General features: G+C 54.8%; 2 protein-coding genes across 6 annotated transcripts in view; one reads left to right on the plus strand and one right to left on the minus strand.

The window, feature by feature from the left end:
• AGAP3 (ArfGAP with GTPase domain, ankyrin repeat and PH domain 3) overlaps positions 1-19,587 on the minus strand; it is a 59,952-nt gene extending 40,365 nt beyond the window's left edge. For all 4 annotated transcript variants that reach the window (XM_064370611.1, XM_012443045.3, XM_064370739.1 and 1 more), the window contains exon 1: positions 19,004-19,587. In XM_064370611.1, coding sequence (XP_064226681.1) covers positions 19,004-19,337 — 334 coding nt within the window. In that variant the 5' untranslated portion in view covers positions 19,338-19,587. The remainder of the gene's footprint in view (positions 1-19,003) is intronic.
• A 3,154-nt stretch (positions 19,588-22,741) lies between these two features.
• Positions 22,742-25,216, plus strand: TMUB1 (transmembrane and ubiquitin like domain containing 1). 2 transcript variants are annotated; one of them, XM_012443068.3, is made up of 3 exons: positions 22,742-22,801; positions 23,668-24,092; positions 24,367-25,216. In XM_012443068.3, the coding sequence occupies exons 2-3, from the start codon at positions 23,698-23,700 to the stop codon at positions 24,716-24,718; spliced, it is 747 nt and encodes a 248-aa protein (XP_012298491.2). In that variant the 5' UTR covers positions 22,742-22,801; positions 23,668-23,697; the 3' UTR covers positions 24,719-25,216. The 2 variants fall into 2 exon arrangements, with proteins under 2 accessions (XP_012298491.2, XP_064240154.1); XM_064384084.1 differs by lacking the exon at positions 22,742-22,801 and having other exon boundaries at positions 22,989-24,092.
• Positions 25,217-25,334: the final 118 nt, after the last annotated feature.

Consider the following 25,334-nt stretch of genomic DNA (forward strand, 5'->3'; position numbering starts at 1 on the left):
TCTGGTTAGGATTACTGGTGACTGCTTTTGCTTCTGTTTTTCTGCAATAAGTGTACATCACCATTTTTCTGAAATGTTTATAGACGATACATTACTTTGTAAAAAGGAACAGAAGACTGTTCCCCCTTGGAATGAGGAGAGGAGATTTTCTGAGTCAGACTCTGAGGGGATACAAAGGAAGAAAACAGGCTGTGACTAGTATAAATATGCGCTTTGCCAGTCTTTTTACATTTTATTTTAGGGCATGAAAGCATTCGCAACACGCTCAGAAAACCGCTGTCCTGGCCGCATGCCCTCTTGCCTCTCCTTAACACAGATGCGTCTGAGTGACTGTCTCCCTAGCTCCTGCTCACACTGCAGCCAGCTCACACCAAACTGCCCAGTCAGGGGCACCTGGGGCCCTCCCCAGGTCACTAGGTTGGCTCCAGCTCGCTCTGATTGCTTGGCTTCGTAGCCTCTGACAGTATGAATCTTCCATCCATTCCTCAACCCTTCCCCTGTGGAGGGGCACTCATACCACCGCCTTCTTTTTTAACTACGACAAGCAAGGCTGTAATCAATACCTGTGTACCTATGGTGCTTTCTTCCCGAGGCATGGGGATGTTTCATGTGAACGGATAACGCCCAGTTACTTTGCCAGGTTGGTCGTAGCAATCTCTTCTCCTGCTCTCCACCAGCAGCACGTGAGGATGTCAGGGCCCCCTGCGTGCCAGCGGTCTGCTCTTCCAACTGGGAACCAGCCCCTGGCTCTTCTGATGGGCACGTCCCCGATTACTAGTGAGGCTGCACCTTTTCATGTTCATCAACATGCAGCATTTCCTCCTCTCTCATTTGTCTTGATCTTATTCTTTGCCTGTCTTTCTTTTTTTTTTTTTTGGCCTGTTTTTTTCTTGGGTTTTAAAATCTTTTTTTTTTTTTTTTTTTTTTTTGAGACGGAGTTTCGCTCCTGTTACCCAGGCTGGAGTGCAATGGTGCGATCTCGGCTCACCGCAACCTCTGCCTCCTGGGTTCAAGCAATTCTCCTGCCTCAGCCCCCTGAGTAGCTGAGACTACAGGCGTGCGCCACCATGCCCAGCTAATTTTTTGTATTTTTAGTAGAGACGGGGTTTCACCATGTTGACCAGGATGGTCTCATTCTCTTGACCTCGTGACCCACCCGTCTCGGCCTCCCAAAGTGCTGGGATTATAGGCGTGAGCCACCGCGCCCGGCCTTAAAATCTTTTTCTTAATCTGCGGGAGCTCTTTGTATAACGGGCATGTTAAAGCATGTATCGGTGCCTGTGCACTGCAAGCAGCTTCTGCTCTATGACCCAGAAATGTCATTACATCTGCTCGTTTGGTCACTGGTTATAACATTTGAACAACACAATCCGTGACACAGGGCGACACTAAAAATAAGAGGTGGGGAGATGCTGTTCTTAACAGAAGAACACTGGTTAATACTTGTAGAAAGATTGTCGGGTTCACGGCCACCTTGGACAACCCCGATATCACCAACTCAGGCGAGGATCACTGATGGACGCTAAAACCATCAGGTTGTGGGGGGCGGTTTATTTCCAGGGTGTGGAATGATCACCCCTACAGACTACTTCCTAATTACAGAGGGCGGAAATGAACCTTCACACTGGAGAGACCCCGTCCTCACTCCCCCGACGGCACTAAGAGGATGGTCCCGGGGAGGAATGGGGGTGTCCTGCTGAGCTTCCAGATCCCAGTTCAGTTCACAGACCCCAGGAGGGAGTCAGAGACAAGAAAGAAAACACCCAGCACCAGCCAGCCCGCGGTTCCAGGACTCAAGCCTTCTACAGGAAAACAGCTCTTGGCCCTACAGTAAGTCCACATGATGAGGGAAAAGGTCACATTGGACCCTGTTCTGTCCTTTTCTAGAAACAAGAAAAGCTCCACAAGACATTTCGGGCGTCGCTGGGGAAGTGTGATTACGGATCAGCTATTAAGTGATATTGGGGAATTCTGACCTTCTTGGTGCTATTCTGGTGTTATGGTTGTGTAGAAGAATGTGCCTATCCTTGGGAGATGCCTGCCAAAGAGCTCGGGAAGATGTGTCACTGTGTCTACAACTGCTGAAAAAACATATGTGAGAGTGAGACACTGACAGAGAGCCAGCAAATGCGGTAAAATGTTAATAATGATCACATTTTAAAATGCTGTCATTTTTCAAAATAAAAAGCTGGGAGTGGGGGGGAAATGTGTCAATCTGTTCCTCTATAAATCCTGGATTTTCTGTCCGCTTCAGAGGATCTCTCATCCCAAGATTATACAAGATTCTTCTACATTTCTGCTCTGTTTTTAAAGGTCTTATCTTTTTCCCTGTGCATAAGGTGGCAGCACAGCTTCCAAAGCCAGAGTTTCTGGGTCCAGGTCCTGTCTCCACCATTTGAGTAAGCAGCCTAGGGCCATTTCCTTTACATCTCTGTGCCTCAGTTTCCTCATCCGCAAAATGGGGTTAATAGTACCCTGTGGGGATGCTACGAAACTTGCAGGAATACGAGGGAGGCAGGTAAGCACACAGGCAGCGCCTGGCACAGTGTGAGGACTAAGAGAAAGGCATTCTTTCTTGTGTGTGTTTTTTCAGAGGCAGGGTCTTGCTTTATAGCCCAGGCTGGAGCGCAGTAGCACAATCATAGGTTATCTAACTGCAGCAGCCTCCCACGTGGCTGGGACTACAGCTATATGCCACCACACCTGGCTAATTTAAAAAATTGCTTTTGTAGAGGCTGGGTGCAGTGGTTCATGCCTATAATCCCAGCACTTTGGGAGGCTGAGGGGAATTGCCTGAGCCCATGAGTTCAGGACCAGCCTGGGCAACATGGAGAAACCTCATCTCTACCAAAAATAGAAAAATTAGCTGGGTGTGATGGTGTATGTCTGTAGTCCCGGCTACTTGGGAGGCTGAGGTGGGAGGATCACCTGAACCCGGGATGCAGAGGTTGCAGTGAGCTGAGATCCAGCCACAACACTGCACTCCAGCCTAAGCCACAGAAAGACCCTGTCTCAAAAAACAAGACAATTTTTTATGTAGAGATGAGGTCTTACCATGTTGCCTAGGTTGGTCTTGAACTCCTGGGCTCAAGTGATTCTCCTGCTTTGGCCTCCCAAAGTGCTGAGATTACAGGTGTGAGCCACCGCACTACCATTGTTTCTGAGATAGCAGATCTGGTCCTACCGCCCCTGGCTTAGAACCTATAACTCCTGTCACCCACAGCAGGAGCTGTCAATCTTGTGACATTTGCAGTACAAACACCAAGTGCTGGAGTGTGGGGTGGTGCGTTTGAGTAGTCTGAAAACATACAACACCAGCAATTTTAATCATAAAATCACTACTGCAGTGAAGCCATGCCTAGCGGTACCTACTGGGCCACAGGCTCACTGCAGCTCTGCGCCATGGTCCTCGTGCCCCAGGCCACTGCACAGAAACCTGCTCACCACCCTCAGCACATGCCCTGAAGATGCTCGAAGACACGCTGCTTTTGAGTCAGCTGATTTTCCCTTGGTGCCAGGCCCGACTCCCAGTCAGACCACAGGGGACTGTGCCTCGAGGCTCACCCACACAGCCCAGCCAAGAGGGCTATCATCTGCACCTCTGATTATTTCACCCTTGCTCGAGTTTTGGGGTCACCTAGGAAGGAAGGGCTCACGGCACCACTGCCCCCAGGTTCAGAGCTCACCTCTGCCAGCCCTCACCCCCGCATGGCTCCCCTCACCAGGTGCACCGGCCCACCTTGCCTTCCAGGAGCAAAGGGATGGGAGGCAGATTCTCTCTCACCCCAAGGCCTGTGGGGTGTGGGGAATGATTCTCTCCCGGCCTCCCGAGACCCTGGCTTCCTACCCTGTTGAACTGGCTCTCTGGGAGGCTCAGTCTATCCTGGGCCCCTCCTCTGGGGCCAAGGCCAGGTTCCCTGCTTACTTCCTCCCAGCCTCTGCACTCCTACCAGGGCATGTGTCTTGGCCAGGCTTATGGGCCCCTTGGCTCCAGTGGGCACAGGGAGGGGGTGCCCACATTCTGAGACTTTGCTTATGGGGTAGGACACCGCGTTTCCCACAGTCTCCTGAGTCCTGGCTTCCACCCCTCAAGGGCACTCAATACCCTGCCAGCCTCTTCCCAGCCACCTGGGCACCCGTGGTGAGTGCCAGCAGCCTGAGACCTTCAGGAACCCAGGTGAGAGGCTCCTACACAGATCTGAGCCTGATATCCATGCCAACAGGGAGGGCATGAGTCAGAGGACATGCCCGCCTCAGAAGGAGACCATCCGGCCACCATAATGGCCTGTCCCCTCCAGCCCATGAGGAGAACGCGAGCACTTCCCTGCAAGCTGCTTCCTCAAGCACCTGCCTGACAGCCAGCCCACCAGCAGGCCAGGAGTGATCACTCACTACAGTCCCATCACTACAGAGGCAAGGAGGCCCCCTGGTGGCTCAAGCACTCATGGGGCCAGGCCGGGTGCTGGGCTAGGGACCTGGGGGTGGCCAGGAAGTTTCACGTGGGCTCAGGGCTCAACATCCATCAAGGAACCAGTGAGTGATGCGGATACCAGCACTGACACATGCCAGCCGGGGAGGGAGCAGCTGCTCCAGGCCACGGGGGACCTGACGGTGCTTAGAACAAGCCGAGCTCCACGGGGGCTGCAGGTGGGGCAGGCACCCACCCACCAGCCAGGGCTGCAGGGAGAGCAGAGTCATCCAGGCAGGGTCCTGTGGTGGGGCAAGGGTCTCGACAGAGCCAGGTCTATTTATTATTATTATTTTCTTCTTCTTCTTTGAGACAGTGTCTCACTCTGTCATCCAGGCTGGAGTGCAGTGGTGCAATCTCAGCTCACTGAGGCCTCAACCTCCTGGGCTCAGGCGATCCTCGCACCTCAGCCAACCAAGTAGGTAGGACTACAGGTATGCACCGCCATGCCCAGCTAATTTATGAATTTATTTTTATTTTTTGTAGAGATGAGGTCTCACTGTGTTGCCTAGGCTGGTCTTGAACTCCTGGGCTCAAGTGATCCTCCTGCCTTGGCCTCCCAAAGTGCTGGGATTACAGGCGTGAGACACCGTGCTCGGCCTTAATTATTTTTTTTTCTTTTTGAGATGGAGTCTTGCTTTGCTGCCCATGCTGGAGTGCCGAGGTGTGATCTCGGCTCTATCTCCCCAGTTCAGGTATTCTCCTGCCTCAGCCTCCTGAGTAGCTGGGACTACAGGTGCCCACCACTATGCCCAGCTAATTTTATGTTTTTAGTAGAGATGGGGTTTCACCATGTTGGCCACGCTGGTCTCAAACTCCTGACTTCAGGTGATCCACCTGCCTTGGCCTCCCCAAATTTTGGGATTACAGGCGTGAGCCACTGTGCCCAGCCTGGCCTTAATTTTTTTTTTTTTTTTTATAAGGGTGCCAATTACTCAATAAGAGTCAGGTTTACACCCCAGCTTGCTAAGCAAACCCGACACTGGTGTAGTTGCTGGGAGAGACAGCACTCTTCCCATGTGAAGGGGAGCGAAACACATCCTTGGGGGCTGCTGTACAGCTCAGGACCTGCACACAGAGAAGTGCAGGGCACAGAGCAGGCTCAAGGGGCACCTCACATCAAGCGTCTCCCAGGCATGGGAGCCAGGAGGGTTCTCGATGCTCCACAGCCAGCCCGGGATGTGATGAGAATCGAGTAACACGGTGAGGACGGCACCACCCTCCAAAACAGCAACGACGCTGCAGGAGCATGAAATCCTCGCGAGATCCTCTTGGAGTTGAGCTAGGAACACCCCATCTGAGATGCCACCAAGGGTGCACTGCAGGCGGGGGCTGCCCCGTGCAGCCTGTCCTCGGGCTCCCGCAAAGCCCCGGGTCCTCCCGACGTTCACCAGGGCGGGCAGGAAGGGGTCTGTCACTGACTGCTCCGGCACCGTGCGCTCTTCCGGCACAGTCCATGAGCACCTCATTTCCAAAGTGGGGGGTCTCCCTATTTCTCAGCCAGGAAGTGGCCAGGAGACAGGGTACTTCCTCCTGTGCCACACAGTTTCCAAGAGGACGTTCATGTTTACAGACTTTCTGCTATCATATATATTAGACTTAGTACGGGACAAACACAAACAAAACACAAACAAAAAAACTTACAAAAACGGCTCCTGCCTAAAATGCCAGGATGGGGTGAGGAAACACCGTGACTTTGCTGACGGAGGTCTCTGACCGAGGATCCTGATGGGGGCCCCGAGCAGGTGGCCTAGATGCTGACTGACAGCAGCCCAGGCCCGGCCGACATGCACTTCATCCCCACAGAGCAGGGCCTGGGCTCCACCTTCCACCTGGCGTGGGACTCAAGGCGGGAACAGAGCACCCCTTAACATGAGCATACTTTGTCACCCACCACACACAACAATAGTTGTACTTCTAGGTTTTAAGAAAACACACAGGGACAAACAAACCACTGTGAATTCAACAAGACTTTTAAATGGATTTGCCTGCTGTCAATCACCACAGCCTAGGTGGGTGCTCAACAAAGAAGTATTTGTGACATGACTGAGAGGGCACATTACTCTGGATTTTTAATATAAGCTTTTGAAAAGTCGAACCAGGCCGGCACAGAGGCTCATGCCTGTAATCCCAGCACTCTGGGAGGCCAAGGTGGGCGGACTGCCTGAGGTCAGGAGTTCGAGACCAGTCTGGCTAACATGGTGAAACCCGTCTCTACTACAAATACAAAAAAATTGGCCGGACACAGTGGTGGGCACCTGTAATCCCAGCTACTTGGGAGGCTGAGGCAGGGGAATTGCTTGAACTAGGGAGGTGGAGGTTGCAGTTAGCCGAGATCGTGCTATTGCACTCCAGCCTTGGCAACAAAGTGAGAATCCATCTCAAAAAAAAAAAAAAAAAAAAAGATAAGTTGAATAAAAGAGGATATGCTTCAGTATTCAATTTTTATAACCAACAGGCATTTGTTATTATTATTATTATTTTAAAGACTGGTCTTGCTCTGTCGCCAGGCTAGAGTGTAGTGCTGTGATCACGGTTATTGCAGCCTTGACCTCTGGGCTCAAGCAGTCCTCTCACCTCAGCCTCCCGAGTGGCTGGGACTAGAGGCACACTCCACCACACCTGGCTAATTTTAAATTTTTTTTGTAGAGACAGGGTCTCACTATATTACCCAGGCTGGTCTCAAGTGATCTGCCTACCTTGGCCTCCCAAAGTGGCACCCAGCCCCATGTGTTATCTTTTTTGTTTTGTTTTTTATTTTTTATCATTTTAATTTTTTTATTTTTTTCTTTTTGAGACGGAGTTTCACTCTTGTTACCCAGGCTGGAGTGCAATGGCGAGATCTCGGCTCACCGCAACCTCCGCCTCCTGGGTTCAGGCAATTCTCCTGCCTCAGCCTCCCGAGTAGCTAGGATTACAGGCCACTATGCCCAGCTAATTTTTTTTTTGTATTTTTAGTAGAGACGGGGTTTCACCATGTTGACCAGGATGGTCTCGATCTCTTGACCTTGTGACCCACCGGCCTTGGCCTCCCAAAGTGCTGGGGTTACAGGCTTGAGCCACCGCGCCCGGCCTTGTTTTTTATTTTTGAGCCAGGGTCTCCCTCTGTCACCCAGGCTGGAGTACAGTGGTGCAATCTCAGCTCACTGCAACCTCTGCCTTCTGGGTTCAAGTGATTCTCCTGCCTCAGCTTCCAGGGTAGCTGTGACTGCAGGCGCCGCCACCACGCCCAGCTGCTTGACATACTTTTCGTAGAAACAGGGTTTCGTCATTTTGGTCAGGCTGGTCTCAAACTCCTGAACTCAAGTGATCTGCCTGCCTTCACCTCCCCAAGTGCTGGGATTACAGGTGTGAGTCCCCGCGCTCGGCCCCATTTTTATCCTACAGGCTATAAAACAGAGCTATTCTTCAACACCACAGCCACTGGGCTGGTGCGGCCAGGGAGACTGCAAACATAGCCCGTCCCAAGCGGAGGTCCTGGGTGTCAATACCAAGTGCAGTGTGAAGACGTGGTATGAACAGAAGAACACAAAAATATCTTACTAATCGATATTTATATGTTAATAGGTTTCATGCTGAAATGAGAATATTTTTGATATGGTTTGGATATGTGTCTCCTCCAAATCTCATGTTGAAATGTGATTCCCAGTGTTGGAGGTGGGGCCTGGTGGGAGGGAGTTTGGGTCATGGGGTCGGGTCCCTCATGAGAGCTGCCCTTACTGTGGCTGTTCAAGTGTGTGGCCTCCTCCTCCTCGCTCTCACCACCATGTGACATTCATAGTCCTGCTTTGTTTTCTGCCACCGGTGAAAGCTCTGTGAGGACTCCCCGGAAACACAGCAGATGCTGGCACCACCTTCCTGTACAGCCTGCAGAACTGTCAGTCAATTAAATCTCCTTTCTTTTTTTTGAGATGGAGTGCCGTGGCACAATCTTGGCTCACCGCAACCTCCACCTCACAGGTTCAACCGATTCTCCTGTCTCAGCCTCCTGAGTAGCTGGGATTGCAGGCATGTGCCACCACGCCCAGCTAATTTTTGTATTTTTAGTAGAGACAGGGTTTCACCATGTTGGCCAGGCTGGTCTTGAACTCCTGACCTCAGGTGATCCGCCTGCCTTGGCTGCCCAAAGTGTTGGGATTACAGGCATGAGCCACCATACCAGGCCTAAACCTCTTTTCTTTACAAATTATCCTCAGGTGTCTCTTTATAGCAATGTAAGAACAGACTTGGGGGGTTAAAGTATATTAAAATTAATCTTACTTTTAAAAACCTTTTTAAATATGGCTACTTGAAAATTTAAAATCAGGCCAGGTGCAGTGGCTCCCTCGAGCCTGTAATTCCAGCACTTTGGGAGACCAAGGAGGTCAGGAGTTTGAGACCAGCCTGCCCAATATGGTGAAACCCCATCTCTACCAAAAATACAAAAATTAGCCAGGTGTGGCGGCAAATGCTTGTAATCCCAGCTACTCAGGAGGCTGAGATAGGCGAATCACTTGAACCGGGGAGGCAGAAGTTGCAGTGAGCTGAGATCACGCTCCAGCATGGGTGACAGAGTGAGACTTCATCTCCAAAAAAAAAAAGGAAAACTTAAAATCAGCTGGGTACAGTGGCTCACACTTGTAATCCCAGCACTTTGAGAGGCTGAGGCAGGTAGATCACTTTAGCTCAAGAGTTCAAGACCAGCCTGGCCAACATGGTGAAATTCCATCTCTACAAAAAATACAAAAATTAGCCAGGCATGGTGACATTTGCCTGTAATCCTGGCTACTTGGGTGGCTGAGGCATGAGAATTGCTTGAACCCGGCCGCGGAGGTTGCAGTGAGCTGAGATTGCATCACTGCACTCCAGCCTGGGCAACAAAGCAAGACTCCGTCTCATAAAAAAAAAAAAAAAAAAGAAAGAAAAGAAAATTTAAGTGCACACATGTGACTTGCCCATGTCTACTGCCCAGTGCTGAATAGAGAAAAAACAACAGGCAAAACATCAAAGATGACCCTGGGTGCTGGGGGCAATGAGCAGAACCCTGCCTCATCAGGCCATTGTCCCTGGGCCTGGATGGGTTAGACCTACGTACCCCAAACTCTGCCACCAGGGCTGTCAGGCTGGGGTCTGGAAACGGCTGTTCCTGTGATCTCAGGCAGTCCTGACCTCACGCACCCCCATGCAGGTGATGACAGCCTCACCTTTGAGATAAGTAATGAGACAGTCGCCACCCAGCACACATTCTCAGGGCGGCTGCTGCTCTAACTGCTGTAATTGCTCTGCAGATGTTAACCCACACCGGGAAATGGATGTGATGCCCACGTTTTGCCAGTGGCGAAGCTAAGACACAGAGGGGTTAAGGAACTCGCCCAAGGTCACACAGCTCCCAAGTGGTAGGCCTGGGACTCCAATCTAGGCAGCCTGGCTCCAGAGCCCAGGTTCTTAACCTCTACCCCAGTCAGCCCCTGAGAGAAGAAATGAAGGCTAGATCTCATTCCACATTACCCAATATAGAACCATCCAGAACAATCTAGAAGCAATAATGGGGTTGGGGTGGGGCAGGGGTGCCGCTTCAGAGGGATGGAAAGCCTTCAAAGGTCACAGCTCTGGGGCTTGCATTTCTGGTATCTTTTTCTTTCTTTTTTGTACAACTGTGATTGGACAAGACATTTAGAGCATCTTTAACCAAAACGTCCTCCAGGCACAGAAGTGCCACCAACCAGTCCCTGGAAAATCCCAGGCCCAGAAAGGGGTGGGGCTCCCAGCAGAAGCAGAGCAGGGAGCCCTGGAGGGGTCTAGACTTCTCGGTCCTCTCTCTGCCCCTGTGACGGGCTTTGATCCCACTCCTGGCCCTGGGGTTTCAGGTTTGCAAGCCATCAAAACGCCAAACTAAAAAGGCAAAAGGGAAGCTGCTGTAGGCAGGCACCCCAATGGCGGCAAGGAGGGGTTCTGGCAGCAAAGGAAGAAAAAATGCACTGTGGACAGGCACAAAGCCCTAAGGCACAGCTATGTGGCGCTGTGGTATGGAGCGTCACCACAGCAGCCTCAGCCTCCTGGGTGGCCCAGAGGATGGCACTGTCTGCTCAGCTCAGGGCACACTGAGGTGAGAGTGCTGACTTTCGGACAGTGCCTGCCTTGCAGCAGACAGAGAAATGTACGTTTTAGAAAAACCTATATTAAAAGAGATTAAAACTGTCTTCAACTCAATAAAAAGAGTAACGTTGGCAGGTGGAGGAAGGAGGATCATTTGAGGCCGAGAGTTTGAGACCAGCCTGGGCAACATAGACCCTGTCTCTAGAAAAAAATTTTTAAAATGATTAGCCAGATGTGGTAACACATGCCTGAATCCCAGCTACTCAGGAGGCTGAGGTAGGAGGATGGCTTGAGTCCAGGAGTTTTAAGTTAAAGAGAGCTACGATCGTGTCATTACACTCCAGCCTGGGTGACAGACCAATATTCTGAGGAAGGAAGGAAGAAAGGGAGGTAGGGAGGAACGGAGGGAAGGAAGGAAGGAAAGGAGGGAGGGGAGGGAGGAGAGGCCAGGTATGGTGGCTCACACCTGAAATGCCAGCACTTTGGGAGGTCACAGTGGGAAGACTGAGGCCAGGAGTTTACAAGCAGCCTGGGCAACATAGTGAGACCCCATTTCTATAAAAAGAAAAAGAGTAACAAACCAAGAGAAAAATGAATAAAGGATATGAACTGAATGAACAAAATGCAAATGACCCAAGAATGTTTTAATATTGACTCTCACTAACAGTCAAAGTGAATCCATTAATGAAATAGCTGGTAATCAACTAGTAATCAAAGTCAAAGTCAAACAACGAGAGTCATTTAGTCTTTTTTTTTCTTTTGTATCAGATGGAGAAGGGGCTTCGGGAAGTGGAGCAGGGAACAAACAGGCTGTCCCTATGTCTGGAAAGCAAATGGCCTTTCTGGAGGGCAGGGTGCCGGAGTGCTGCAAAAGCCCTGAAAATGTGTTGACCCCAGAGTCTGACCATTTTCTTCTGAGAATTTGTCCAAAAGCAATAATGAGGCAAGCGTACACGGAGGTGGACAATAACCAGCATTCCCTTACACAGGATGCTCTGCCGCCTTTCAGAATAATGCCTGATATTTCACCCGTGCTTACAACGCGCCAGGCACAGTTCTCAGCACACCCCATATGGGGTCTCAGTCCTCAGCACCCCCAAGCGACAGAGGCGGTGGTGGCTTTGCCATAACCCATCTCAGGTAAGGAAACGGACGCACAGAAAATCTCCCCTCTCCTCCCATGATCTCTTCCGATTATCCACTCCTGGGGGGCTCCAATGTAGTGCATCGCAAAGTGCTGTGTGGACGGAGGCAGCCTCAGAACAGAGCTTAGAGACCCCAGCTCAGGTCCTCACTTGACAGACAAGACCCCCGCCCAGGGAGCCAAGCCTGGCCTGTTCCAGATCCTCACACCGGGGGTCACAGCTAGCTGCCCAGACAACCAGAATGTGACTCTCAGAAGAAGGGCCCAGGGCAGACTTGCCCCACCTCTCATAGCCAGTTAGTGTCAGAGCAGGGATGGGAGCCCAGGTATCCTGACTCCTAGCCTAGGCCCTGCCAAATATGCAAACGAACGCAGGGGCCTCCTTGTGTGAATCTCTGGCTCCCCTTCTCCCAGCAAAGCGTTTTCCACAACAATCCCACGTTTGCTGCAAAAGCCTAGAAACAGCAAATCCATCAAAGAGTAGTTGATGGAAAAAAGATGAGAAGGATGCAGACCCGACTGCCCACCGCAGAGCCTCCCAGGAGGGGGAGGCAGGGCAGCCATCTTTCTCCTACTTCTACATTTGAATGGGTTTTAACAAGCATGTATTTACTTTCATCTGTTAAACACATTTAAATGAAATTTAACTTAAATATCTATTTGAGCACAGATATGGTGGCTCATGCCTGTAATCCCAGCACTTTGGTATGCCGAGGTGAAAAAATTGCTTCAGTCTAGGAGTTCAAGACCAGGCTGGACAACATGGCAAGACCCCATCACTACAAAAAATGAAAAAATTAGCTGGGTATGTTGGTGCATATCTGTAGTCTCAGCTACCCAGAGACTGGGGTGAAGGATCATTTGAGCCCAGGAATTTGAGGCTACAGTGAGCTAGAACTGGACCACTGCACTCCAGCCTGGACAACAGAGTGAGACCCTATCTCTAAAAATATACACACACGTATACATACATATAATACACAAATACATGTGTGTGTACGTGCTTCTTGAGCAAGCATCTGTCTACTGGACGCTACATCCGTGCTACCCATGGGAGGCAGACACTGGAGCCACCATTCAATTCAGTTGGGGATTGAAGACAATTACAGTAGGGAGCAGGAGTCCTAATTCACCCTAAAATTATATTCTAAAGGCTTCCAAGAGTTAAACTCTGGTCCGTTTGACTCTCATAAAGCTTCCTGTAGAAGCAGCTTTTGAGGGCTAATGTGGTGTGGCCACCAAAACTTACTCGGCTCATACGTGCAAGGCGAACCACAGAGACCTGGAAACAGAGAACCAGGGAAAATTCCCGCTTCCTCTGCTCACTGCGTGGCTTCAGGAAGTTTGCTTAATCTAGGTCCTAGGCTGTCTCACTTGTGAAATGGAAATGATACTTGCAAATCCACAAAAGACCCTCCTCTGGGAAAATAACTATGAGACGCAAAGTGTTGCAAAGCATGATTCCAGCCCCCAGCAGTGAGCCTGGCAGAGGGAGGAACATTTATTGGTGGAACATGCACCACCCAATCTCTGCACCCTCAAAGCAGGTGGCTGGGCTCACTCCCCTTCCCTACCTCAACTCCACGCTCCAAAATGAGCTCCCTTACCCCTTGGGCTGCATGGTTTAAGTCAGCTAGGGGTCAGGAGGAAAGCATCTCATTAAACTAATTTCCAGTTACCTGCATGTTAAAAAGAAACGAGGCTGGGCGAAGTGGCTCACACCTGTAATCCCAGTACTTTGGGAGCCCGAAGCAGGTGGATCACGAGGTCAAGAGATCAAGACCATCTTGGTCAACATGATGAAACCCCGTCTCTACTAAAAATACAAAAATTATTGTATGGGCATGGTGGTACATACCTGTAGTCCCTGCTACTTGGGAGGCTAAGGCAGAAGAATTGCTTGAACCCAGAAGGCAGAGGTTGCAGTGAGCTGAGATGGAGCCAAGACTGCACTCCAGCCTGAGCAACAAAGCAATACTGTCTCCAAAAACAAACAAACAAAAAAACAAAAAAGGGGCCAGGCATAGTGCCTCACGCCTATAATCCCAGCACTTTTGGAAGGCCGAGGCGGGTGGATCACAAGGTCAAGAGATGGAGACCATCCTGGCCAACATGGTGAAACCCCGTCTCTACTAAAAAATACAAAAATTAGCTGGGCGTGGTGGCGCACGTCTGTAGTCCCAGCTACTCGGGAGGCTGAGGCAGGAGAATTGCTTGAACTCAGGAGGCGGAGGTTGCAGTGAGCCAAGATCGTGCCACCGCACTCCAGCCTGGCGCCTGGCAATAAAGCAAGACTCTGTCTCCAAAAAAAAAAAAAAAGAAAGAAAGAAAGAAAGAAGGAAAGAAAGAAACCAACACAGCAGGTGGATGTTTAGGCAATGCCACACAGGGACATGGGAGTTCTTACGAGGGTGTCTGTTTCCCCCCAGCCTCGGCTCTCCTAGGCTACACCTGTTTTCCAAGAAGAGCACCTTGCTCCGTCTACTTCTGGGCCAGGGATGCGCTGACAGCTGGTAGGGGGCTCACAAGCACAGACCAGCGGTGTGGACGCTGGCGTGGCTCGGGCCTTCTCAAAGGCTTAAAGCCTTCGTGACGCCCACCTCCCGCAGAATGACGGGCCAGCTCCCGTGGTTTCTAGGAACGTGGCAGGGTGGAAATAAATACAGGAGAAAGCATTAAACACTCCTTCACCAGGGTCCTGCCCACGTCACCCACCCAACTCCTACAACTCCACTCCTGAGCTAAAGAGCCCCACTTGCTGTTCCCCGGGACCCATGTTCTCATTGCCATTGCCTTGTCATCCTGTTTCCTTATGCGGAAACCCTCCTGACCCCCAGGCCTGGCACATGTTTGAGAAAAGAAAAAATGACACAGGAAGATAGCCAGGGGGCACCGTAGGGACAAGAACTGCTTCATCTGTGGGTACCACCGCTGGAGGAGAGCCCGAGTGTAGACCCTAGATTGAGCAGGGAATGGGTCACTGTACTGACCCGAGGCAGTGCAGCCTGAGATCAGGCTAGACAGGTCTTCCCGTGCCAGCTTCTGACTCAGAAGAAGGAGGTCTTGATGAGTCTTCCCAAGTTTCTGACCCTTGCTCTGCTCTGGTGTTAAAATCTGGGGCTCCTTCCTGCACTCCCAGTGCCTCTCTGGCACCTCCTACAGGCTGAGTCATTTTCTCTGGGTGCACTAAGCCTAGACCCTCTGGCCCCTTCTCTCCCTTCCTCTCCTTTGATCGTCTGCTTTTCACTGTGCTAGATGCAACTGGGCCACACAGTAGGAGCTAAATGAATGTATCTGGAACAAATGCAGCTTTCTCTGGCTACTAGCACCCACAGGGTTATGCTCTTTTTCAGAATTCCTAGAACTCTTGTGAGCAAAGTCCCACATAAGCAACCAGGCCCCCATTAGATGCTCAGTCTCTAAACCAATGAATTGCCAGAGGGGCCCAGGCTGGTTCCAGATGCGCATCCCCAGAGCCCATCCCAGACCTCCCAAGTCCTCGTCTTTGAAGGGAGCCTCAGCAGTGTGTGGTGTAGCCAGGTCCACAGGGGAATACAGGCCGGGCCCACCCAGGAACAGTAAGGAAAGCTCGAAAGAGAGCGCCTGGCACAAACACGAATACCATTATGCCAGTCCTGCAGCACCAAGTCACAGGACAAACAGAACAGACACAAACGCTAAACCCCAGGTGTGCCTGAGGGAGGCCTGCTTGCCAGGGTGTGGGCTGCGGGCTGGGATGCCAGGGTGGGCACCCTCTTTCTCTCCCTCTGAGCTGCCACCCAACTGCGGCCACAGCTGCGGCCCCTTCTCTGTCTAGCCGAGGCTTGACCCAAACAAGAAACCCCCACATATCTTTACCTTAGTCCCTTTGGGATGTCACCAAGCCCCCAGCCTGTGAACTGAATGAAAAGTGAATGGGGTGAGGGTGAGAACGCTCTGGTGGCCAGGCCAGACCGGCTGGAATACTCAAAGGAACTGTTCAAAAAAAAAAAAAAAAAAAAAAAAAAAAAACCCCTATTGGGAAAACAATGGAGAAACTCGAGCAATTCACCCAGCTGACAAAGCCCAGCTCCTGCATGCACAATAGTCACCATATGGCGCACACACCTAGTAGTCAGGTCCACTTCCAGGCAGGAGCCTCTCCGGAGCCGCCAGCAGGACCCCAGGCCCTCCCTGAACCCCTGCTTCTCCCTGTGCCCAGCACTCTCCTGCACACACTGACTGGGACCAGCAGACCTTTCTAGGACCTGCCGGCTCCCAGGCTGCTTCTCCCAACAGCTTCTCGGGGCTCCTGGCTAGCTTGGCCCAGTGTCCTGCGCTCCACGTGCCCAGTGTCCCCATTTGGACGGAGGCCCTGGTTCTCCAGCATTGCTCTTTCTAGGACTCAGCCAGGAAACCCAAGCTGTCAGGGAGCGCTTGTAGGTGAGTGCCAAGCCGGAAGCGGGCTCCTGCTGGAGGCCCAGACTCTCCCTGGCTATATCTGCTTGGCCCCTCCCTTCTCTGAGCCTCAGTTTCCCCACTAGTGAAGGGAAGGTGGTTCAGAGGCTCTGCACATAGTGAGCCCTCCAGCTCTCCCTCCCAGCTGCGGGCTGTACTTCTTCCATTCCCTAAGGCCAAGCGATGGGCAAGTTTTCTCTTTCCTTGGCCTCTGGTGGGAAAGGAACTTTTCAAGATAGTCTCCCTCCCCACAAATCCTGGCCTGAAACACAGGCAAGCCAAACCTCCCCAGCTTCCTCCTGCCCTGGACATGGGGTCAGAAGTGACTTCGAGTGGCCGAGAGACTACAGGAGGCCCAAGTGCCCACTGCACTTCCTCGGTGCCAAATGGATCCTGACAGCATGCCCCAAGTCACCTTCAGAGCTGGGACACAAATCCTTCACTGAAGCCTAAACAGAGTGGGGGAGGCTTTGTTATACACTTGGAACCTGCCACCGCTTTCCACGAGAGGCTTATCCCCAGGAAACACAGGACCCAGCTCCCAGCTGACACTGTGTTTATGTAACAGCCAAGGTCTGTACGGCCCTGGGGCTGGCGTTGGGGGTCTGGGTCTCAGTCCAGCCTCAGACTATGCTCGGAAACGCCCAGAGAGTCTGTGCCTCTTCCTCCTCAAAGAAAGAAGGTGGGGACGCTGCTTCGCAGGACAGAAGCAATATGGTTTGGCAGATGGAGAGGAGTTCTATCGCAGGAAGGATATAGGGCAGAAATTGGAGAAGGAGTGGTTTTTTTTCTTTTGAAGACTGCCTACAGCAGAAAAGTGGGAATACAAGAGGGGTGAAGTGGATAAAGATGATGGTGCCAGGAGAGGCTGGGCAGGGGGGAGGGAGGGAGAGCAGGGCAGCAGGGCCCAGGAGTGGGAAGAGCAGGGCTGAGAACGGATGTGTGAGCCGAAGCTGGGTCGGTCTGGTGACAATGAGACACCAGCTCCCAGGATTTCACAAGGGCGAGGCCGAGCTTCCAGGCCTGGTAGAAGGAACCGTGGGGTATTTCCAACCCAAAATGGGGAAGTCAGTCAGGGGAGGGCCCTAAGAGGGGAAATTCTGCCTGTCGTGCTAAATTTAAGACCAGGCAAAAAATTCAAGGGTGCCCTAGGAATCACCGCCTTCACATCACAGAAGATGCCCAAGCAGAGGCTCCCTGGAGGTGGGGAGGAGGGGCCGCTGCTCAGGACACTGGAGCCGGTGTGGAGACCAGAAATCTGTCCCTGCTCTGGGAAGGGCTCAGAAGCAGATATGCACCCCCCTCCCCCACATCCTGTGGCCAGCCCACGAAGCTTGTCACCCTCCAAAAGGAGCTGGGGGAAGGTAAGCTTGGAGCAGATTAGGAATGTCTTCACTTCCTCCAAGGACAGTGAAGCTGCAGCAACGATGTCTCTCCCGCCTCCACCCTCTTCAGATCTAAGAGGAAAAATTGGTCATCTCCTCACTTTGGGGCCCAGGGCTCGCATAAATGCCATCTCCTAGTCCCCAGCCACAGCGGTGATTCAGGCCATTTACTCAGATCCACGTTAATGAGTTTTTCTGTCACCTAATTAGTTCACAGAGAACTCAGCCTTGAGAGGAAAGAAATAAGAACAAGTTGGGAAGAGGCAGAAGGAAGTCAGACTGTCATGTCACAACAAAAGACAGGACCCAGCACCACATGGGGTAACCCCAGACCCAATACTCCTTCCCTAGCTATGGAGACTTCTGAAAGCAGAAAGGGAGGTGTTCAGACGCACTACCCGCAGAACCTCAGGCAAGCAGATGAAGCTGGAAGGGGCCCTATCCTTAAGGCCCAAATCACGGACAGGCCCCTGCCCACAACTCCATGTTATCCCAAAATGCCTTGGCTCTCGCTGCATTTCCACTGAGGCCAAACCCACCACCTGCCGGTGGGCGTCCCCTTTCAAACAGAGCTGGAGGAGGAAGCAGATGGCCCAGGGCGAGGCCCATCTGTCCACGAACGCTCGAAGGTCACCATGCCACTGGGGTGCCTGCGGGTGCCGCCAGCCCCACTACACCAGGGCTCACGGGGCATCCGCCAGCAGCTGCCCCCACTTCCTGTATCCTCAGCGGTCGAAAGTCCAAAGCCTAAGGGCCCAGAGAAAGGAGCGCTAGGCAGCGCAGTGGCCGGGGGTTTCCGGTCCCCGACTCCGGGTGCAGTGTTCCTGGAGGTCAGTCAGCGCCCGGCTGTCCCGCGGCTGCCTCCAGACCGAGAAGCCGCGGGTCTCCGGCGCGCTCAGGACCCGGCCAAGGCGCGGATGGACCTGCCGGCACCTCCCACGCTGTCGCTGCGCCGCAGCCCCGCGCCAGGCCCGGCCCGCGCCCGCCTGGCCGCGGCGGCGTAGTGGGTGTGCGTCGGGAGAGGGCGCCGCGGCGAGCGCCACCCTCCGGGCCTGCGGGCGCTGGGCCCGGGAAGGCTGCCATCCACTAACGCGAAGCTCCGATCCCCCGCCCCACTGCGGAGCAGGGCCGGGGCAGCTGCTAAGAAGCCTCCCCGGTCACGGTCCCACCTCCTGGAGGCTGAAGCCCTCTGCCGCGCCCACCTTCCCCGGCCAGGCCTGGACAGATCTGGTCCAGGCCCCCCGGAGCGACACTAGTTTCGCGCCCTGGAGCACAGACAGCAGAAAACCCCCAACCCCAAAGTGTCCCTGAACGAGACATGGCGAAGCTGCTCGCCGGTTCTGCAGCTCAGATCGGCAAACCTCGTGGCCCGGACCTCAACCGCGCCAAGGGCCCCCGACTGGGAAAGCATAGCCAGGCCCGGCCCGTGGAGCCCTCGGCCCGCGCCGCAGAGGCCACCGTGCCCCGGCTCCCACAGCCCCCGGCTCCGCTCACCCTCAATGGAGATGACGTGCTCCCGGATCTGGTTCTGCAGCGCCAAATCCTCGATGCGCTCGATCAGGTCGTAGATGGCGTAGATGTTGGGATGCACGGACTCGAAGCGCTGGATCTCGGCCCGGATGGCCGCCGAGTTGGAGAGAGCGAACTGCTGGGGGGGCCCGCCGGCCAGCTGCTGCGAGGGGCCGCCGCCGCCCCCGGCCCCGGGACCCGCGCCGCCGAACTGCCCGCCGCCCCCCGCGCCGCCGCCGCCGCCACCGCCGCCGCCCCCCGGAGCCGCCAGGCTCTGCTGCTGCTGCGGGCTCTGCCCTCCGCCCGCCTGGAAGTTCATGGCTTCGGAGCCGTGGGGCCCGAGGCGGGCCCGGGGCGGCGCGGCGGCGGCGGCGGCGGCGAGTGGGCGCGCGGGGCTGGCGGGGCCGGGACTACTGGGCCGGCGGCACGGGGCTAGCGCATGGAGCCGGGGGTCGGGGGCCGGAGGCCGAGGCCAGGAGGCGCCGCCGCGCACGCTGTGGCCGCCGCTGCCGAGCGCTTCCCGGCGCCGTGATCCCACTGCCTCGGATCAGCCTCCAGCGGCAACAACAACGGGACCGGGAGCGCGCCGCCCGGGCCCTCCCCCCGCGTCATGCGCACGCACCGCCGCCCCCGCCGGCTCCGGCACACGCAGCCCGAGCCCCCCTCCCCGCCGCCCCCGCCCCTCCTGCGCGCCGGCCCGGGCGCCCCCGCCCCTCGCTTGCTCGCTGGTTCTGCAGCCTCCACCCCCAAGCCGCGCGCTCCAGCCCAGGAGCCCGGGCCCCTCCCACCCAGCCTCGGCCCTTCCGCCTCCTCACTAGCCCCCACCCACACTGCCTCGAGTGCCACCCTCTCTGAGGGGACAGCTGCCCCGGTCTCCTCCCGCTCCTGGCTGTCGCTTTCGCCTCCCTGAGCTGATCTGGGTGGGGTGTCCGATCTCTAGGCAATGCCCAAACAGTGCCCTGCGCCTGAGGGTGCTGCTGACCAAGGCTGATTGGCCGAGGAGCCCGCCCAGGCCCAGCTGCGCCTTGCTTACAGCGTCCCGCCTTCAGTGCCGCCAAGGCTCCCCTGTCCCCAGGCTCCGAGGTCAGCCCTAGAGACCACCCTACTACCGGAGTTCTCTCCCTGGCTCCCTGCCCAGGCTCTCCACTGCCAGCTGCAGCTCAGAGGCTGGGATGGGTTGTGGGCTGCTATTTCCAGTTCTCCCTGAGTCTTCATCATCTGCAGATCTGGAAATGATACTTTGAACAAACACGCCCCTACTCTTACCTTCCTGTGACCAGCCTCTCCTAAAAGACCCTCCCCCTGCCGGACTGGGGAGGTTAGCTAAATGCTACCCGACCCCATTGGTACATAGAGGAAGAAGAGAGAGGGATGGAATATTATATGACTTTCTCCCCTACCCATCCCATTGGAGAGACTAACCAGAGCCCACATGGCTCTTAATTTTTCTTGTCCTCACCCCTTGTCCATCCTGTCCTTTCACTCCCTCTGGGGCCAGGGAGCTCCCTGTAATGTCCCAGTTCCTCTGCAGTCCCATTGCCAAAGTGGGCTGCAGTTCTGTTAGCACCACCCTCACCAACACACACACACACACACACAATGTTTCCTAAAACCTGCAAGAGGTGACATGTGCAGAGCAGTGGCCCCAGCCAATAAATTTGCCAGGGATGTTGCCGGGATCTGCTACCCCAGATCATCATTCTTCCACACACTTCCACTTCCCCAGCCAAGCTGGACCTTTTCCCAGCATGAAGCTGCCCACTGTTTGAGTATCCACACAACTCAGCCTCAGTACCAACCCAGTCACTATTCCTGAGTTCCTTGTACCTTCCAAAGCACCTGGTGAAAGCTAATCAACATATGGGGTCTCCTAAGCTCCTGAGGGACCTGTGTTTCTATCTCCTTGCATAAACTTAAGGATATCTTGTGCTCTCTCTGGGCTTCATCTGCAAAATATAGTAGTTGAACAGAAAACCTAGTTCTGACTTATGATTCTAAAAGTAACATCCAACATCTCTTTTAGATGCTTAATTAGAATTGACAGCAGGAAGTAGCACCAGGTATACTTCCCAAGAGAGAAACTAAGAGCAAAGAGCTCCTCAAATGTGTTGCCCCAGCAGGTAGCACACACCCGTTATAGCACTGATGGGCTGTCCACACATCTGGCTCTTCTACTAGTATATTGAGCCACATGAGGGCAGGAAGAGGGTCTGATTCACCATTTTATTCCCAGTAACTTGCACAATGCCTGGCACATAGTGTGTGTGTGTGTGCGTGTGTGTGTGTGTGTATATATATAATGTATTTTTAGACATATATATATGTATGTATGTATATATAGACGGAGTCTCACTCTGCCGACCAGGCTGGAGTGCAGTGGCTCAATCTTGGCTCACTGCAACCTCCGTGTTCTGGGTTGAAGTGATTCTCCTGCCTCAGCCTCCTGAGTAGCTGGGATTACAGGTGCCCACCACCATGCCCAGCTAATTTTTTTTGTGTGTATATATCTATATCTATAGATAGATTTTTTTTTCTTAGTAGAGACAGGGTTTTACCATGTTGGCGAGGCTGGTACGAACTCCTGACCTCAGATGATCTGTCTAATTCAGCCTCCCAAAGTGCTGGGATTACAGATGTGAGCCACTGTGCCTGGTCATAGTATATATTTTGAAAACATGTTAGTAGAATAAGTGAATAAACAGGAGGGAAGGAACTAGAGATAGGTTAGTTCTGTATGGTATCTATCTAGACTGACAGGAATAAGGCAATATTTGGACCACTTGCTCCCACAGGTAGGCATGAACTATGGGAAGTCTAGGATAGATTATTTTAAATCAAGACTGGCCCGTAAAAACCAGGATGTGAGATCTCTGTGGCTGCAGGAGCCCAGAGGGAAAAATTCACAGATATCCACAGGCCTGGGATTCAACACCATCCACACAGTAACACACCAAGGACCCAATTCCCGAGCCCAGGTTTGGGTGAAGGGAGTGTACTAATACAAATATCTACTGTGTGACATGTACCTTACATAGTTTTCACTTTTTTGAATAAATCATCTAATTTCTTCCTTATGGTTGACTTACAAAGTATGTTTTAGAAAGGAAGAAATTAATGTTCAGAGAGATGCAATAACCCACCCAAGGTCATATAGCTGATAAGCACAGGATAAGGGATCAGGATTCGTGCCAGGTTCCAAAGTCTATGCTTCTTTCACAGTCCTGAAGGGGCAAGGTGGAGGAGGGGACCCGGGTAAGGGGCAGCCCTGAGGATGGGTATCCCTAGCCAGCCTGGTGGGGCAGCCCATGGATATTGGGCTCTGGGCTGAAAAATTAATTTTGGTAGCCAAAGCGCCTTCTGGCGCCCAGTCTGACAGAAGGGTAGGGTCCCCCTGAGTTCCTCAGAGCCTTCCTCACTGCATTACGAACACGGGCGCTCTGACGTGCTCCAGCTGACGTCGGTGTCTGGTGTGACAGATGCCCTGGCTGTTGGAGGGGGAGGGGGGCAGACCCTGCTGCGGTCCAAACCCCTAGAGGGTAGCACAACCCCCAAAGCCTCCCCCACCGGCCCCTCAGCGATCTGCAGGAGCCGGGAACCGCAGGTCGAGCCCCGCACGTGGGTCCGCAGGTCGGAGGGCGGGGACAGCACGGCGCCGGACTACAAGTCCCACAATGCCTCTGGCCGCGGCGGCGGGGAAGGAGGGGTGCTTCAGGTGCCTGCGACCTCCGCGCCTCCCGCCCGGAAGTGCCCAAGGGGCCGCGATGGAGCTGAGGGACCCGGGCGGTGAGTCTCCGCGCCGCGACCGCGCCCACCCCGCCACCCAGGGCCCCAGCCGGTCCCCGCCCGCGCTGCCCCGGATCGCCGTGCCCTTCTGCGGCTCCGGGGGGCGGGAAGGTGGGAGGGGTGACGAGGGGTGGGGGCGGGGAGCGTGAAGTCTCGGATTCCCGGCGGGATCTGGGGTCTGGCAGCCCGCGGGGCTTGGAGAGGCTTCCAGAGGAGGCGCAGAGTTGGGCCTCCGGGGAAGAGGGGTTGAGGGGATCAGGAGGGGGCCGAGTTGGGTGGGTGGTGACGCTCGGAGGCTCCAGATTGCCCAGGGGAGAGTTTGACGTTTGCTGTGGGGGAAGCCTGGGAATCAGTCCGGTGCCGCGGGTGGGGTTTGGGTGAACGGTAACGCTGTGGGTGGGGGGTGGGGGTACAGAGGCTCTACCCCTACCTCGGAGAAACTTTAGCAACAAAGTAGATGAGCCTGGGGTGAAGTCGGTGAAGGAGTAGACACACTGGAGTCAAGTGGTCAGGAGAATAGATACGCTTGGGGGTGAAGTTTGGTCGGGGTGAAGTTTAGGGGAGGCATTGCTTAGAAGGTCGGGGCCCTTACCTTGAGATAGGGTTTGGGTGAGCTGGGAGCTGGTTGAAGACCTCGAGCTCAGATGACAGAAAGTTAGGACTTGGGATTCGGCGATGGGAAGGGGCACCCGGACGCAAGTTTGGGGCAACTGGGAGGCAGAGCAGCCGGTACCCTGGGGTGGGTGAGGAGACGGAGGCTGAGGACGGTGGGAGCATAGCGGTGGAGTGGGGGCAGGATCCTGTGGAGGTTCTAGGGCTCCTGGCCCGGGGGGCTCGCGCCTCACGGGCTCTTTGTACCTCTCCAGCTCGGTAGTGCGGCGGGCAAGGCAAGCGCCATGACCCTGATTGAAGGGGTGGGTGATGAGGTGACCGTCCTTTTCTCGGTGCTTGCCTGCCTTCTGGTGCTGGCCCTCGCCTGGGTCTCAACGCACACCGCTGAGGGCGGGGACCCACTGCCCCAGCTGTCAGGGACCCCATCGCCAGCCCAGCCCGGCGCAGTCATGGCAGCTACCGACAGCATGAGAGGGGAGGCCCCAGGGCCAGAGACCCCCAGCCTGAGACACAGAGGTCAAGCTGCACAGCCAGAGCCCAGCACGGGGGTCACAGCAACACCGACACAGCCAGCCCTGGACTCCCCGCAGGAGCCCCTCGTGCTACGGCTGAAATTCCTCAATGATTCAGAGCAGGTGGCCAGGGCCTGGCCCCACGACACCATTGGCTCCTTGAAAAGGTAAGCAGGGCAAGAGGCAGGAGCAATGCTAAAGACAGGGGTGGGGGGAGTAGTCGCAGAAGGCCCCCGGAGAGATCTGAGACCCAGCCCTCGTTTATACTGGAGGCGCTGAGCGCCCCACATCACAACTACACTTGTTCCCCTGGCAGATGGCCCCTCCCAAGCCAGGGTCGGTGCGGTGTGGAGGGCAGGGGGAGGGTGGGAGTGCTGTTCCGGGACCAGGGACTAGGATTGCCTGAGGCCTGCTCTCTTACCCAGGTCCCTCTCTCCTCAGGACCCAGTTTCCCGGCCGGGAACAGCAGGTGCGACTCATCTACCAAGGGCAGCTGCTAGGCGACGACACCCAGACCCTGGGCAGCCTTCACCTCCCTCCCAACTGCGTTCTCCACTGCCACGTGTCCACGAGGGTCGGCCCCCCAAATCCCCCCTGCCCTCCGGGGTCCGAGCCCGGCCCCTCCGGGCTGGAAATAGGCAGCCTGCTGCTGCCCCTGCTGCTCCTGCTCCTGCTGCTACTCTGGTATTGCCAGATCCAGTACCGGCCGTTCTTTCCCCTGACGGCCACTCTGGGCCTGGCCGGCTTCACTCTGCTCCTCAGTCTCCTGGCCTTTGCCATGTACCGCCCGTAGTGCCTCCGCGGGCTCTAGGTGGCATCGCCGGCCCCTCTGGACCTTGTTCTCCGCACCGTGGCGGGAGCTGCTGCCTGCCCAGGCCCGCCTCTCCGGCCTGCCTCTTCCCGCTGCCCTGGAGCCCAGCCCTGCGCCGCAGAGGACTCCCGGGGCTGGCAGAGGCCCAGCCCTGCGATCGCCGTGGCTCGGGGCCGCCTCCCGGGGCTGCTGGCCCTCAGCCAGCGCTGGGAGCGGGCTCCTCGGGGTCAGGGACCTGCTGTCGCTGCCTCGGCCCCGGGCAGAGAGGGGCCGCCCCCCGGGCCCGTCTTAGCGTTCTGCCGGAGGACCCAGCCGCCTCCAGTCCCTGACAGCACCATGGGCTGAGTTGGGGACGCCAGGACCGTGGGAGGCTGGTGAAGGGGAGCGGGGAGGGGCAGAGGAGTTCCCCGGAACCCGTGCAGATTAAAGTAACTGTGAAGTTTTCACACTTGCAGTGTGTCTGAGTGTGTGCGGGGTGGCGGGCGGGGAGCCCTCGCCCCTTGGGAGAGAAGGGCACGGACTGCGCCCGACGCCCTGGTCCACCGCCTTCCCTTCTCCCCGGTGTTCCGCCTGGCCTTCGGCGCGGGCCTCCGTGGTC

The sequence above is a fragment of the Aotus nancymaae genome, unplaced genomic scaffold, assembly GCF_030222135.1.
Source record: "Aotus nancymaae isolate 86718 unplaced genomic scaffold, 86718_ANA_hifiasm-v0.15.2.pri h1tg000002l, whole genome shotgun sequence".
In the NCBI taxonomy this organism is placed as follows: Eukaryota; Metazoa; Chordata; class Mammalia; order Primates; family Aotidae; genus Aotus; species Aotus nancymaae.

What these genes read in the sequence shown, in the direction of transcription:
- TMUB1 (XM_012443068.3), top strand. Translation starts at nt 23,698, where the DNA reads ATGACCCTGATTGAAGGGGTGGGTGATGAGGTGACCGTCCTTTTCTCG. An exon ending in ACCATTGGCTCCTTGAAAAG is followed by an intron (nt 24,093 to 24,366) that starts GTAAGCAGGGCA and finishes CTCTCTCCTCAG; the next exon opens with GACCCAGTTTCCCGGCCGGG.